Consider the following 15762-nt stretch of genomic DNA (forward strand, 5'->3'; position numbering starts at 1 on the left):
TTCTTTTGACATTGGAACCCTATAAAAAGTTGTAGGATTCGCCCCCCCCCCCCGCTACTTCACAGATCTTTTATCTACACCAGCAGTGCTAAAAATAAATTTCATAGCCCGACACCCTGGGCCCCTCTGGTTTTAGTTCCGGCCCATCCTGTATTCAAAGTGAGGTGCCCGTCAGGCTTGTCGAAACAAAAATTGTTTGCCTGAGGAAACTTTGATCGCGCTGGTGAAATAAGTAAATGTATTTTCAAGATGTTGACATACCTGCCTATTTTGTTGTTACTTACGATGCCATGGACTTCAGGTTTAAGTTTTAATGCATGCAACACTGTTTGCTGAACAAACTATTTATTCAGAATTAGTTCTTTAGGGCCACATATACTGCATGGTATATTTTGTTTTATTCCTTGTAATATAATCATGGTAATAAACTTTACATATACGGTAGAGGAATGTCAGGTGTTAACTGGCCGAGTTTCTTTGGCGGAAATGCAGAGAAAATTTCACAGTGATCATTCGTTTAAGCTAATTGGGGACAATTTTATTCTTTTAATTTTTCTATACCATAGTACTGTTGTAGTTGTTTAAAACCATCTGAAATTTACTTGTATAATGTTTAATTTTCACGTTCTATTTACTGAAGAAGAAAAAAAGAAAAAACAACCTGTTGTGTGATATTAATTATTTCGTCCAGTGCCGGATTTAGACGTGTGTGCGTGTGATTTGAATTTTTAACGTAGCTTTAACAATTTTTCAGTCATATCATTACGATGTCTGCAGTGTGGCAGTCTAGACTGGATTGCATACGTTATATCTATTTATAAATGGTTTGGGGTTGGGTTTTTTTCTTATGACAAATGAAAATTGACAGACATAATGTAATAATCGGGACTTCGCTGCGAAAAATTTAGAGATATTACGAGATCGGGATGTAGATGAGGAAATACCCTCAAAATCGGGAGGTTTTTCTCCCGGCTTGAGAGTTGACAGGTATGAACTGTCCGGGCTTGTGGAATTTCACTCAGGGCTTGAGTTTATTTAAGTCACCAGCCCGGGGCCTGTCCCTAAAAATTTATTTTAGCACTGACCAGTACAGTACATAAACTATTATATCAGACTGCAGATTCAAGTTTTGAATGTGCAACCCAAATGTGGTCTCCTTCCGTCTGCCTCGCTCGCCAATGTTTATGTTTGTATTGGAGGACTGGCTAGTATTGCGTCACAGTACCACGTGATCTGTCGTCTCATCAAAACTCGGAAAAAGTCGGCAATTTACGGAATCGTGGTATCTTCCATGCAATAAAATCACTACCCGCTTACGATATTTAATTTACAAACATGACAGTCGAATTAAAATCTGTAGAGAATTACATACGTAAAAGGAAAATTTTGATTTCTAGTCTCCTTTAAGTTTGGAAAGCGACGACGTGAAGCAACACAGAAATGACTCATCCCTACACCCCCAAAATATATCCAAGTTTAAAGAAGTATAAATATCCAGGTGGCACTGCTGACGATAGCTAAACCGTTCCTTTTTTGTTTGTCTTTGCTTTGGTTCTTTTAGATCAGCCGATTGTCAGTTTTTTCATGGACCTTCATAGTGGCATCCGTTTATTTTAAATGAGGCATCTGAAGCAGTGTTTAAATGCTACACAATTTCATATTTCGAATAGAATAGGGACCATAATTATGTATAAGCAAGGGACACAGTCTGTTAAGTATTGAACCAGTTCCAGATCCGAGGTCATAACGGATTAGTTCTGTCCAAACTATCCATTTGGAATAGATTTTGTATGATACGCTGTACATAAACCAATGGAATTCATTCTCCAAACAAATTAAAAATGGATACAATCCTCTCATTATCAAAATGAAGCGATATCCTGCTTGGATCATGAGTCCAATCAAATTTATTTCAAATTACGCAGCAGCCGAAGAGGCGAACAGACCTTTTGCTAAAACGTAACTTTGAAAACTAAAATCTCGTACGAAAAAAATAAAAAATAAGTTCACTGACGTTAAACCAAAACCTCTAACTTTACCGAGAGTTTCTCTAGTTGGATTACTTTACTTTTGTCGAAATTTGTGTGTTTTTGTTTACCCACCGGATGTCTCATTGAGGTCGCGCCTCCTCTGCTGCTATAATTAGATCATTATTTATATATCAATAATGACACCGGGTACGGAATCTTATACAGCCAGATTAGCTAGAGAAAGATTGGAAGCAATCAAAAAGTGTTTGCCTGTTCGTGATTCTCGTAAATAAAACCTTCAAGAACGTCAAGAATCTCAAGCTGAACATGCAGGAGGTATATAAAAATTATTTAAAACTATTACAAAGGTTACTGAAAGAGTTGCAGAAGAAACAGGTCTTCGCCCAACGTTAGAACAGAATGCTACAGATACTAGAAAAATAGCAGAAAGAACTAAAAAACAAAAAGGATTTTGAAAAATATTCCCAGTCATATAGCTGCTGTTGAAAGTTAAAGCTTCTATGTCGAGTTTTTAGATTGTGTCGTTTGAATTGTCAAACATCGAAAATTCCTAATTCACGTATTGGTTCATAGTGTTTATGTTTAAAGTTCCATTTCATATGTTGAATATTAAGATTTCATATGTTACACAGCGCTGGTTGAAAATTAAATGTCCAATGTCGATATTTTCGATTGTATCTTCTGAATTACACGGTGGTTGTTGAAATTTTAATGTCATATGTAGAGAGTTTCAATTTAACGTGTTTAATCACATTGATTGTGCTGAACGTTCCATTTCGCATGCTGAGGTTTTAGATTGTATCTGTTGAATTACACAGCGGTGGTTGGACATTTTATTGTTATTGTCAGCATTTTCTTTTTAATATGGCGAAATGATGTGTTGGTGTTAAAAGCAACATTACACAATGTCCACTTTTACAATTCAAAATAATATCGAGTATTATGATAAATCAGTTGTTTATTCAATTATGATGCGCCATTACATTTCATGCATTTAAGGTTTAAAAGTCGAGAATTACTATGAATTCCTTTGCTATAGATCGCTCTCGTGAACAGACCGCGTTATTTTTAAACAAGGAGTCTGCTTCTCGTTGCTGTGAAATTCAGAAGATGAAATCTAAATACTCGCCGTATGAAAAGGAACTTGTATCACAACCAGTTACACACAACGTGAGAATTAGGGATTCTCGACATACGATATTGAAATTTCAACCACCGCTGTCTAATTCAAAATAGAAACTGTGAAACGTCGACATAGGAAATAGAACTTTAAACCACCACTGTATTATTCCACATATAAAATCTAAAATCTCGATCTGGAAAATGGAACTTAAAGGACATGCAATTTATTCAACACTTGATATTGGATTTCTCGAAATACGTTATCGAAATTTCAACTTCAACTTTCTCATTGGACCTGCTTTTGTCCGCTACGGCGTCTCATATCTGGGTACATGATTTTACATGTCTTCGGCATGATGCCCCAGTGCTAGACATCACTATAGACTGCCACGTTGCAGACGCAGCGATATGACTGGATATTGTTTTAAAACTACGCAAAAATCATACACACACAACACTCACACATACAGGCAATTCCTGCTTTCACATATGAAGAACTTACAAATATGGCTGCGTCCGGTATATCAGGAATGTTGTAGATTTGCGAATAAGAAATCGATAAATTGCCCTTTATGAAAGTGCTAGAAATAAAGCATCTGCTAAATGTCTACTGTTCTAAAAAATTAATCTTGTAATAAAATTGTTTTTTCAAAGGTAGTAGCATTTGTTGGGTTATTTCCCTTATACCATTAATACAATTTTGTGACATCCGTAAGCTGCTGCTGGGTCGTCTTTTCCCTTGAAACGCATATAACAAGTACAGTGTTTGTTATAGAGGTTCTGTTTCTTTTTCCAACGGAATTTTTTTTAAAAAAAGTCCTACTCATCCGTTTTCCCTTGTAAGTATCATCATGTGTTTAAAAGAGACACTGCTGGTAGTTTGCCCACTCAGGAGCAAAACTGGATCACTGCTCGCAACAATGCCACGGCCTTATTATGGGTCTGGCGTACTAATTATTAGATTAATATAATAAGAGATTATATTTCTCGGCATAACTTAATGATACATGTGTATGATCAGTAATGGACTTTCTCCAAGAAAAGCACAAAGGAAGATGAATCTACAATTCAAAATGTACAGAACAAGAGTATAATTATGTAAAGATAATTTCTTGGTTAAAGTCTGATTAGCTGAAATGCATTAAATTCGATTAATTTTTAAAATTTTTTCTCTCTTGTCCGCATTACAACTTTATAAGAAATAATTTTTACAAAATAAGGGATCGTAACTTGTTAATTTCAGTGAATTATAATATAAAATAAACTTTACAAAAAACTAACACTTTATAAATGTTTAATATCACAGTCTTTGCAATTGATTTACGGTCAATCATTTATGTTAAGGGGGGGGGGGGCATTAGTCACATGTGCATTCACGTTTTGTTTAAAATTTCCGTCTTTTCGAGGATCATCTAAAGCGATAGTTATTTCCATGTACCGTTCCATCAACAAATTATCTTGTACATTACCATGGAAGTTTTACAATCAAGCCTCACAATAGCGGTATATAGCTCATAGTTCTTACATACGTCAATCAGATTTAGTTTTCATGATAATAAAGAACAAAAGACTTTTGATTTTGCTGTAAACAATAAATTTCATATTATCATGGAAGATAAAATACTTTAAAAAATAATATTAAGAAGAAAAGCTGACAGCTTAATTGTTGTGAAATTTCCATCTGATATATTAGGAGTATATGAAGAATTACTGATAGACACATAGTGACAAAGCTCCCCAAGATCATATGTTTAGATTGTGCACAATGTTTTCAAAGACGCAAACGGTGACGCGGTTTTCCAACTGACACACACGGGGATTTTGGGTCGAGCGGAACGTTTGTATAGCTGTGTATGTTACGATGTGAAAAAATACCGACCAGATACGCTTATTTCAAGTTTTTTTTTTTTCACTCAGTAAGCTCGTGGCAGCCCATTTTTGCCGCTATTACAAAATGGGATCGTATTCACACGGATGCCCACATTTCGCGCTTTTTACACACACACACACACACTTTTGATTGGGGACTTGATTTTCACTTATTTGATTGCCATTGAATAGCATCTCTTTTCTAAGAGAACTTGATGGCCATGAAAAGGGAAGATGTGTTTTGTTATTGTTTTAAAATAAGAAGTATTGACTTTTCATCATCAATTGCAACTGTCTTAAACTTTTTCCACATCAAGTCCTACACCTGCCGGATGATGTGGTAGTTGTGAATAATGTTGCTGCTGTTGTCCAAGTGGTTGTGGTGAACATCGATGTATTCATAACACGTTTAGAGGTCACGGAAGTCATGAAGGTCTCTTTCTCTTCGGTTTGGCTAACAAAGTTTAGCACATTAGGCATTTTAAACACGCCAGAATGGCTTGTAATACATTTGCTTTGATTTCATTCTCTTCTTATTTCTCCAGGTTCAAAAATTGTCATCTTATCTTCTCGCTTTCTTTTCTCCTCTTCCTGTTGTTGAACAAATACTTCGTCTTCGTTTTGAAGTTGCAAAACAGCTCTCGAACTCTTCTTTTGTTTTCTTTTTCTGAAATCATCATACACAGGTAATGATAGAGAAAGGAGATAGGAAATCGCACGAAGCCAGGTTGAAGCCATTTTATTCTTGAAGAATGCTTGATACAGCATCATCAATAATAGTCTTCGTATAAGAAGTATCCATTGCAGGCGCACTCAAATACATAGTCTTATTTCAGATATATAGTATTTGATTTCTTCAGCAATAGTAAATCGTGGAAATGTGACGTCACGCGTCCATTGTCCTCTGATTGGAAGAGAGACTTTTGCACGAGTTCTGACTGGTCCGGTTTTGAGACTATATATAGAGGCCTAGTTGGCCCACAACAGAATTAAAGAAGAACACGAAGATTAACAACAATTAAGAAAGAAAAGAAGAAAAAAAAAACCACTAAAAAGTCCTTATGCAGACTAGAGAGAAAAGATTCCCCACCCCCACAGCCACCTCCAACCACAAAACAATAAATCTAACAAACAAACCACAGGTAGTATAACATACGCCGGGCAAAGAATACAAAACAACTCAATCCATACATGATAAACCTGAAGTATAACATACACGTGTTAATAAACAAACACTATGGCACACACAATATAACATATATACAACCATATCATTATCAAAAAGGGCCTCCATTTTGATCCTTGGAAGACCTTTCCAGGTGAAAAATAGGTGTGGTCCTGCAATCAAAACTGATTGACATGCTGCTGGATTGAACTAGCGGCGCCGCGGAAACCAAATTAATATCACAAAATACACGCTGCCACATCTTAGGGAATAGGTTAAGACAGCCCCAGTGGAACTAGGAAGCTGGGCGGAGATTTGACGAAAATAAGAGATATGCGACAGACGGCATACGGACGGATGGAAGGAAGGATGGATGGACGAAGGCAATTATGACGCCCTTGCTCTTGGGAGGCATTTTAATATCGAGTAATCGCTAAATTAGGAAGCACGAAAAATCGTGCACAAAAGGGTCGTAAATGCCAGTTGGCGAAAAACGACAAATCCAAACAACAGCCACATCAGTAGGGACAAAATAAGATGTACCCTACACAGAAAAGGTATTTATAAGGACCCTTACAGAGACAGGAAAACAGAAACAAAGAATAAACCAGAGGTCACAAATAATCGACACAACAAGCCACATGCAGCAGCTGAAGACCATAAACAGAACAGAAGCAGTGAGTATGAAGGTTGTTCTGCTGTTAAGGAAATAATGCTCAGGTACCTCACCCGTGTATAAATACACGTTGCCAACCAACTAATGTCACGAGCCCTAACAAATGCGATAAGCCACAAAATAAAGAAGCATAAAATATCCGCAGAGCTAAAGATAGAGCTAGAGATCCCAGAAATCTCCCGTGGACATGCCCCACAAACCTCACTGACTTCAGCCTCAAAGCAATGGGTGCTAAAATGGACCAATAGAAAAAGTCGAATTCGTATAGATCTCTTCCTACATCTAGATTCCTGGAAAATGCTGAGGCAGAGGCGAGAGGCAACCTCAATGAACACTTGTTCAAAAACCTCGCCTTCAGCGTCAGATAAATAAATAGGATTATCCGAAACAAATCTACGCATAATGGCAGTAAATGTGGGACAAGTCGACTACAGGTAGACAACTACACAAAAGACAACACAAAGTCAATATGAATATCAAATACCCGACCTTCAAATATCTATACGACATGACTATAATAAAATAAAATAAGAACCGGTAGAACCCTATTAGCAGGATGCGAAGGAAAGTACGGGAAAGGGGTAACAAGTACAAACTGGCCCAACTTGGGGAATATATATATATATATATATATATATATATATATATATATATATATATATATATATATATATATATATATATACCACATTCATTAAAAATAACATGGCCTTTGAAGTGTTGGTATAAAGCAACTTGATATACCAATAGTATTGGTATATCAAATTGTGATTTGCCCATGGCGTATGAATACGCATAATGAAGATGTTTTTATAGCTATTATACTCTCTAAACATGGATAAGAATTTCTTGTAATATTACATTTAAAAAGGAAAAAATAACAAGATAATGGTTTTCTTGTAAAATATTTTATAGAAACTAACATTTCTATATAAAAAAACCAACAATACTCAATTCAGGAAATAAATATTACTGAGCTCCACCCTGTGTCGTCTGCTGTCATCTCTGTCAACACTGCTGTTTCAAGTCTCTCCCTCTGGCAAAAATCAAACACTGCAACTCTGTGGAAAAAAGAAAACAATGACATCAGATAAGGAGCAAGATCAATAAGCAACATTTAATCTACTAAACTGTGAGTTAATTGGAGAGTTTGATAGAGACATGGCTGAGACATTTGTAAATGAAAATGATCATTGTGTTAGGGAAGACAGATTTGTACACCATGATCCTGATGATATACTGAAATTTATAGAAAGTAAGCAGAATGCAAACACTTTAAAAAAGACACTTTTTGACGTAAGGCTAGTGACAGAACTCTTGCAGTCAAAAAATGAATTCAGAAAGTTAGACAAGATAAACCCATTTGAATTGGATCAGCACCTGGCTTGTTTTATACTCAGTGTTAGGAGAAAAGATGGATCTGAGTTTGAACCGAACGGCTTAAGAAGCATCATCAGCTCCATTGATCGCCACCTTAAAATCAAGAAATATGCAAGTACAATCATGACAGGAACAGACACAAATTTTGCATTAACATGGGAAGCTCTTCGGGCTAAGCAAAAAGATTTAAAATCTAAAGGAAAAGGAAATAAACCCAATCGGAGTCAACCGATCACAGATGAAGAAATAAATGCCTTGTATAGTAAAACACTAATGGGGATGGAAACACACGAAGCCATTGTTAACACATTGTGGTTTAACAACTCTGTACATTTTGGTTTGAGGGGAGTGACCGAACATTACAATATGAAATGGGGGGATGTTACACTAAAGAAAAATGTGAATGGCCTTGCATATCTTGAACTCAATGAAAGGCAGACAAAAACAAGAACAGGAGACAATGTCAAGGACATCAGGGATATTAATCCTAAGATGTATGAAAACAAATACAACAAAGAGAGAGATCCACTTGCTATCTACAAATGGTATGCTGAGCTAAGACCAGCAGATCTTTGTCAACGTGAAGATCCTTTCTATATTGCGCCCAACACTATGCCAATCTCAGCGACAAACCCAAAATGGTTTAGGAAACAAGTCGTTGGAATTAACAAATTTGGAAGTATCATGAAAAAAATGAAAGAGAAGGCAAATATTACAGATAGAAAGAAATTAACAAACACAAGTAGCCGCAAGTACTTAATTCAGAAGTTAAGAGACAAAAACATTCCCCCAACTGATATCATGCAAATTTCTGGCCACAAAAACGTGCAGTCTATAAACAGTTACTCAAACATTAGTGAAAAACAACAACAGACGTACTCCAATTACCTGAGCAACACCGGCCACCCAAGTAATGATGATGTTAACCCCCACCCCCACAACAAACAAATTTCCAGCTGCACAGCTGCAGACAGCAGTATATCAAGTTCCCGAACGTGTAATATTCAGCAGAATAAGATTATCAGCAACCCATTCTACGGATCAAACATCACCGTACAAAATATGTTTGTTATGAACCTAACGGAAAACATGAACGAGATCCCTAACTGGGTCAACTTTCAACAGGCGAACTCTCAAACAGGGCCCACACAGCGGAAACGTAGGAGAATTTTTGAAAGTGACATTGACAGTCAGTAGAAATAGCGACATATGGACATAAACGATATCAATGAAATGTGGTTAAGGTTAAATTGTTTAATTACCTAGTGTTCCTTCATTATTTTGACATTTCCGGCTCGAATCGTACGGTTGCTATCGTTGCAAATGGCCGCACTGTTACTGTTCATGACAACGAACGCTGAAAATTCAATGTTTGCATGCACATTATTAAAAATATTTTGAATGTTAACTATCAGCCTTGTGTTTTCATTTAATTAATATTGCTAAATAAAACATATATAAATTAATATGAATGAAGTGTACAGGAAATTATGAATAACTACAGAACTTCTTTTTTGAGCGTACATACATGCGAGGGGTTGTGAAGAGTTCACTCCCCTAAAGTGCGCTGTTTGTGGCCGTCAGTTTTATCTCCCATATAAAATGAAAACTTTGATGTGGTATAAATAAAATATATGTATAGTATGTACGCTGTATCAATGATATACCACTCGTTGTATACATTTTTCATTAAAAGGAAACTCGGGCAAGCCTCGTTTCCTTTTAATGAAAAATGTATACATCTCGTGGTATATCATTGATACAGCGTACATACTATATATATATATATATATATATATATATATATATATATATATATAATAAAAATAAGCAAAATAAGAAAAATCTAAAACAACACAAATCGGGTGGGGGTGGGGGCTAGTAATACTAGTACTGCCAAGGTGAGATCCATTTCTTGATAAGAGCATACCACACCCACCCCTAATTACTGACCCTATGAATAGCTAGGTTGAAAACACACCAAAGGTGAAACGGGGGGGGGGGGGTTGGTGGTGGTGGTTGAGGGTTAGAGAGACACACACATGCAAACAAACACACAAAGATAACACAAAAACCAACTACTAAAGCATAAAGTACTCAATTTTACTTAACCTGATGCCCCAGAGATTCCTCTTGTCGAAGAGACAGGCCGATGGCCAAGCAAACAGGGCGCAAATTAACTAGATAATCAAATAGAAAACCAACACTGTATACAAAATGAACCTACCTATAGGGCTCATCAAGCAGTCAACAAGGACCCAAAATGGTCACAATGCCAAAACGCCTGATAAGAGAAATAAATACAAACAATGCAAACCCGAGGGACAGGTGACTGGTAACACTGGTACCGACACGGCGAGAACTAGTTTTTAATAACAAGACACCCCACCCCACCTTTGATTCTCTATGTCGAAATAGACCAAAGGTCAAGCGAATAAGGGGAAATGAAGAAGAAGAAAAAATAATTTTAATAGTGTTTAATAATAATAATAATAATAATAATAATAAAAGATATCACAATAAAAACACCAAGACCAAACATAATGACCTCAACATTAGGTAACACAAGAATAATGATCAGTTAAAAAGAAAAAAATAATTAAATTTAAAAAATAGTAAAATAAAGATAAATATACTAAATTAACAATTAGGTGAAGTTACAATGGGCAACAACAATGTAGGAAAAGGAACAAACAAGGTGGACAAAGAACAGCAATGACAAGGACCAGTAAAGAAAGAAGCAGACCACTAGGGTAGAGAATAAAGAAGACACTGGGAAGGAAGGAGGAAAAGAAAAATCACTTTTGAAGACGATGAGAGAACACAACAAATAATTAAGATGGAATAAACATTAGGAGAGACATCACCAAGAAAGAGGAAGAGCCCAGACTACTTTTCTGGAGTAAACAGAAGAAGAAGAAAAATTGTCATCCCAAATATATAATTAAAAAAACAATGCAAAACCCCCCAAACAAAGAAAATATCCCACCCTAACCAGGAACCCATAAGAAATATACTCATCTATAGCTCACATAGTATAGCACACATAAAATGGCACCCAGAAACAAGCAGATGTTTGCTTCGGAGGACAACTTGCCTGTGAAGGCATCGTGGGTCATTGCCAGGATCACCGACACAGGTGTTTGAAGAGATGTATTGAATGTGGAGAGGCAAGGTTGACTGGAATGTGTATCAGTCTACTTCTCCCTTTTAGACAAACGCTTTCCTCCTTTTTTAACACCATCTGATGCGCTATACTTAGTGTTTATATTTGGCATTTTTCTGTATTTTATTCCCCTAATTCCCCCCCCCCCCCAATCCCACATAACCACTTAGAGGCTGTGATTTACTATATTTGGTGACTGATTGGCTTACTGAATCAATTTTATCCACATTACAAAGGAGGGAAGCTTACTATTTGTGTTACAAAGAGGATTGGTAGGTAGACCTTTGTGTAAGGACTGATGGTTAGTGACCTCGTGTATCTGCAGATAGTGTAAAGTGGTCAAAGCTTATACTTTATAATAAGATTGGGTCATGTCCACCTGTCTCTGATGTTAAGTTCTGTACCTACCAAGCAAATATAAATTCCTTTCTTTAAGGTGTATTGTACATTTTGAAGTAGGACAGGTACATACTATTTGGTACATTGACCTTTGACCTTTGATACATAATATGACATAATGTGATTTATCCCATATCACCCATGTGAAGTTCAATAAGTGCTGATATGAATAAGATACAACTCATAGTTAAAAGATTTCATTTTATTTCAAGAGATAATTTTGCTAGTGAAGCAAAAGTATGAAAACAAAAGTTCAAACAGCTTAAAGACATTTCTATACACATTCGTATAAAACATAGCTTAGTACCTTATAAAATCGTTTTTCACAAGTGAGACTAAGTTCATTTGTTACTTATACAGTCCCGAACTTTTTCACAGATTATTCGAAAAATTAAGGTTTGCTATAAGTATAACGGTACCAATTGCGCAAGTCTAGGTGGGCGGAACATTGTGTAGGGAACATTGAAGTCAAAATTAAAGAACAACACTAGCTGTGATTCGTGCATTATGTAAGAGCTGTACTTTCTGTTAGGCTTAAAAAGAAGTTGAGCCTCTTGACAACATGTGAGTTTCTGTTAATTTCTATCTAGATCATATTTTGTATTTTTTATGATTATTTTTAAAAATATGGTACACATGGCTGAAAATGTGCTTGTTGTGACTAGATAACTCTTACCCCTGTCAAGTTCCAGTAGAGTTATCTCTCTTAAATGCAAAGGAGTACCTGGTTATGTCATTGTCAAATTGACAATCTAGCATTGTTCTCTACGACAATGTGTGACATGCATGTTGGGGTAGGATAGAAAGTATATTTATTTCACAAAACTTTAGCATTGAGATATATGGAAAAACAATTAGTACCGTGATACCTTGTAATGATAGCTCTCCGTAACATGAAATGTGACACTCTGTCTATCTGATAGGTCGATAACTTTCCATAACATGAAATGTGGCACCCTCTCTGATTGGTCGATAAGTTTCCATAACATGAAATGTGACCAGTACATGAACGTTTATTGGTACTGGGAACCAGTCAGCTTCAATATATAAAACCCTAATTTTGATATAAATGTTCGTCGAAAACCTATCGGTTTCTCTAAACAACATACATAGTGTCGTACGTTTTCTTGAAAATATGATTATTCGTCGGAAATCAGGGTGTACACATTCCACAATGCACTTACCCTAAAACTTCAGCTCTCACAATTATATACCAATAATGGACGAACAATTTTGTGAAAATGTTTCTTTCTGTTGTAAATCCAGTGATATAAAAAAACCTCTTATTATTTTATTGAGAACAAACAATGTTTTCTTTTACTTTGTTCGGTAATTCCCTTTTCTGCCTAATAAACTGAAGCATTGTGTTTAAAACGTTACCTTAAATATACACATTAATAAACTATTTCCCAGTGATGCATTTCTAAATAGAAAAGAAAAAAGGTTAGAATGCCTTGATCCAAAATCTTACTGTCTTTGTTGTTTTTTGTCTCAATATTAAATTCACCTTTAATTTCCGTTGGTAATTAATTAATAATTAATTCAAAGTTTAATGGTGAACTTTTTCCTTCTCTGCAAGAATAAAAGAATAGTAAAATTTTAAGCGTAATAATAAATAATAATAATAAAGCGTAATAAATTCCTGTAATCTTATTTGTTGTGAATAGCATTACACAGACTTGTCAAGCCTTTTGCCATTGGGAATACTTCTTTATCTTCCTGTATGGTAGGCAAGAAATATTATTCAAATTCTCCTGTCAGGTGTATGTAATAACCACAATGACTTTATTGGATATATATCATAAATTAATTGTTTAATTTAGATTTATGTTAGCTCTTCCAACAAGTTGGACTGCATGAACCCAGGAGAAGAGCTCGAACCAAAACAGTTGGTTCAAATTACTGAAACTGGTATAACAAAATTAATTTAACTATGCATAACGTCATTCCGTCTTACTGCTCTGCAAGGATAATATAAATAACATTTTTTATTCTGTTCAAAATGTGCCTCTGTGATCGTTATATATAATAAACTAGGTTTGAATTAGAGCGTTTGTAAAATGCAGTGTTTCCCGAGGGTCATTTTCCGTCACGGTCCCAGTACACTATCAGTTGGGCTCACAATGCTTTTGAACCCATCGATATCATATGCACCAATGCACCAATGCCGATAGACTTTCTTGTTGTTGTTGTTTTTCTTTTTGTCCTATCTTTTAAAAATATTCTGTTAAATATTCTTTCACGTAATTCCAAGCCATATCACTCGAATGACACATTTCTTGCTGCTTTTGGGGTATGTAATTTACATAACCTTTGCACTTAAATTTTGTGACTGGCTTGGCTTGGTATTCGCTAAAAAGCTAATGACAAAGTAAATCAGTATAACATAGTCAGATGCAACTATTGGCTAAGTTGACGTATCCAGGTCCATTACTAATAAACTTAATAATTTTATCCAATATTTCATCACACATACGTTTGCAACAGGAACTTATATTATGGAAACATCCTCAAACTTGGTACCATTTAGTCGTTCATATGACAACAGTGTACAAGAGAGTATTGGCCGTTTCACTGGTGTTTCTGTTAGGGGTCAAAGGTCAAAATATATATTAGAGAACCATGTTCACATCATTGCTGACCAAGCTGTATCTAGACAATTATAACAGAGAAAAACAGAATTATTAATGAATTTCATGTTACCACTGTAAATCAGTGTCTACTTATAGGGATAGCGAATGAAAGGGAGTAGAGGGTATATAAAGATAACATTTCAAAATTGGACGAAATGTGATAAAATACTGGGGACCGCCATGTTTAGCTAGTCATGTGCTGACAAATGGCGTGAAACACGAAACAACATAAGACGTGCTGGAATTCGCAACAGTGATCTATAAACTTCTAATCTTTTTTGGGGATTATATCTTTCAATGTTTTGATTTTTTGTTCCTTCTTTCTTCTTACTTGATTTCTTTTTTATTTGGGAAAACATCTTTCATGGAGTTGTTCGATCCTGTATCTTGGAATTGTCTTCCTTATGAAACAGGCTTTTCTACCCTAATATATGCATCTACATTGTACACACCAGCAGTAAACTTAATAAGTACGGATAATCATCATTCTCTAACAGCTCTTGATAACCTGTTCATACGATGGAGGAGGATCTTCGTATTGCTTTGCGTCCAGAGCGAAGTTGCTGCTTGGCTTACAGTACTCATATATGGGGCAATCCCCAATCAAAGGCGCGGTTGGCCGATATGGCGGTGAGTGTAGTCCCAAGGTCGATGGTGTAGTCGTCATTTGGATGTCGTTGGTCACTGTTGAAGCTGTTGCCATCGCTGTTGTGAACCCTGAAAGAAAAATGGTCAAAGGTTAAGTGCAGTTAGACTGTCATAAACAGCAACAACTTTATGGTTTGTACAAAAATCTTAGACCTTCAAGCCTTTGACAAAAAGTGTGGGTGAAAAGTCTTTACTTATTAAAGCATCATATATATAGTTAATTTATGATAGATTGACATATGATTCTGGAGCTAGCAAAACAAGATATTATTTGAGGAGGTGGTGGTGTTCGAGTTCGTCAACATGGTTGTTAGTGATTTTTAAACCACATCATAACCAACATAACATAGGTAATTTTGGCCTCATCTCCAGTTTAGACAGCATTTACAAAATATTTTAAGTCTTACATACATACATACATACATACATACATACATACATACATACACACATACACACACATATACATACATACATACATACATATACGCACTCACGCACCCCAATAGTGTGTGTGTGTGTGTGTGTGTGTGTGTGTGCGCGCGCGCGTTTGGGGGCGAGTGGTTATACAGAGGGACTTCAATTCCATGGGTATAGTGACTTCATTCATGACCAAAATGACATGAAACTGTGAACCATACTCGAAATACCAAATTACACTGTTGCCAACTGGAAGCAGCAAAGAATATTAAGGACTCACGATACTAATGGTA

At 35.9% G+C, this 15762-nt stretch overlaps 1 protein-coding gene across 2 annotated transcripts in view; it reads right to left on the reverse strand.

Annotated features, from left to right (window-relative positions):
• LOC149806698 (uncharacterized) overlaps positions 1–15762 on the reverse strand; it is a 66126-nt gene that overhangs the window by 15854 nt on the left and 34510 nt on the right. Inside the window, exon 6 of one of the 2 annotated variants that reach the window (XM_089956720.1) lies at positions 11956–15118. The exons of the other annotated variant lie outside the window; for it this stretch is intronic. Coding sequence (XP_089812846.1) covers positions 14892–15118 — 227 coding nt within the window. The 3' untranslated portion in view covers positions 11956–14891. Of the gene's footprint in view, positions 1–11955; positions 15119–15762 lie in introns of those variants that run through there. 2 annotated transcript variants of the gene reach the window in all.

The sequence above is a fragment of the Sinohyriopsis cumingii genome, chromosome 1 (genome assembly GCF_028554795.1).
Source record: "Sinohyriopsis cumingii isolate HCF-2022 chromosome 1, ASM2855479v2, whole genome shotgun sequence".
Classification (NCBI taxonomy): domain Eukaryota; kingdom Metazoa; phylum Mollusca; class Bivalvia; order Unionida; family Unionidae; genus Sinohyriopsis; species Sinohyriopsis cumingii.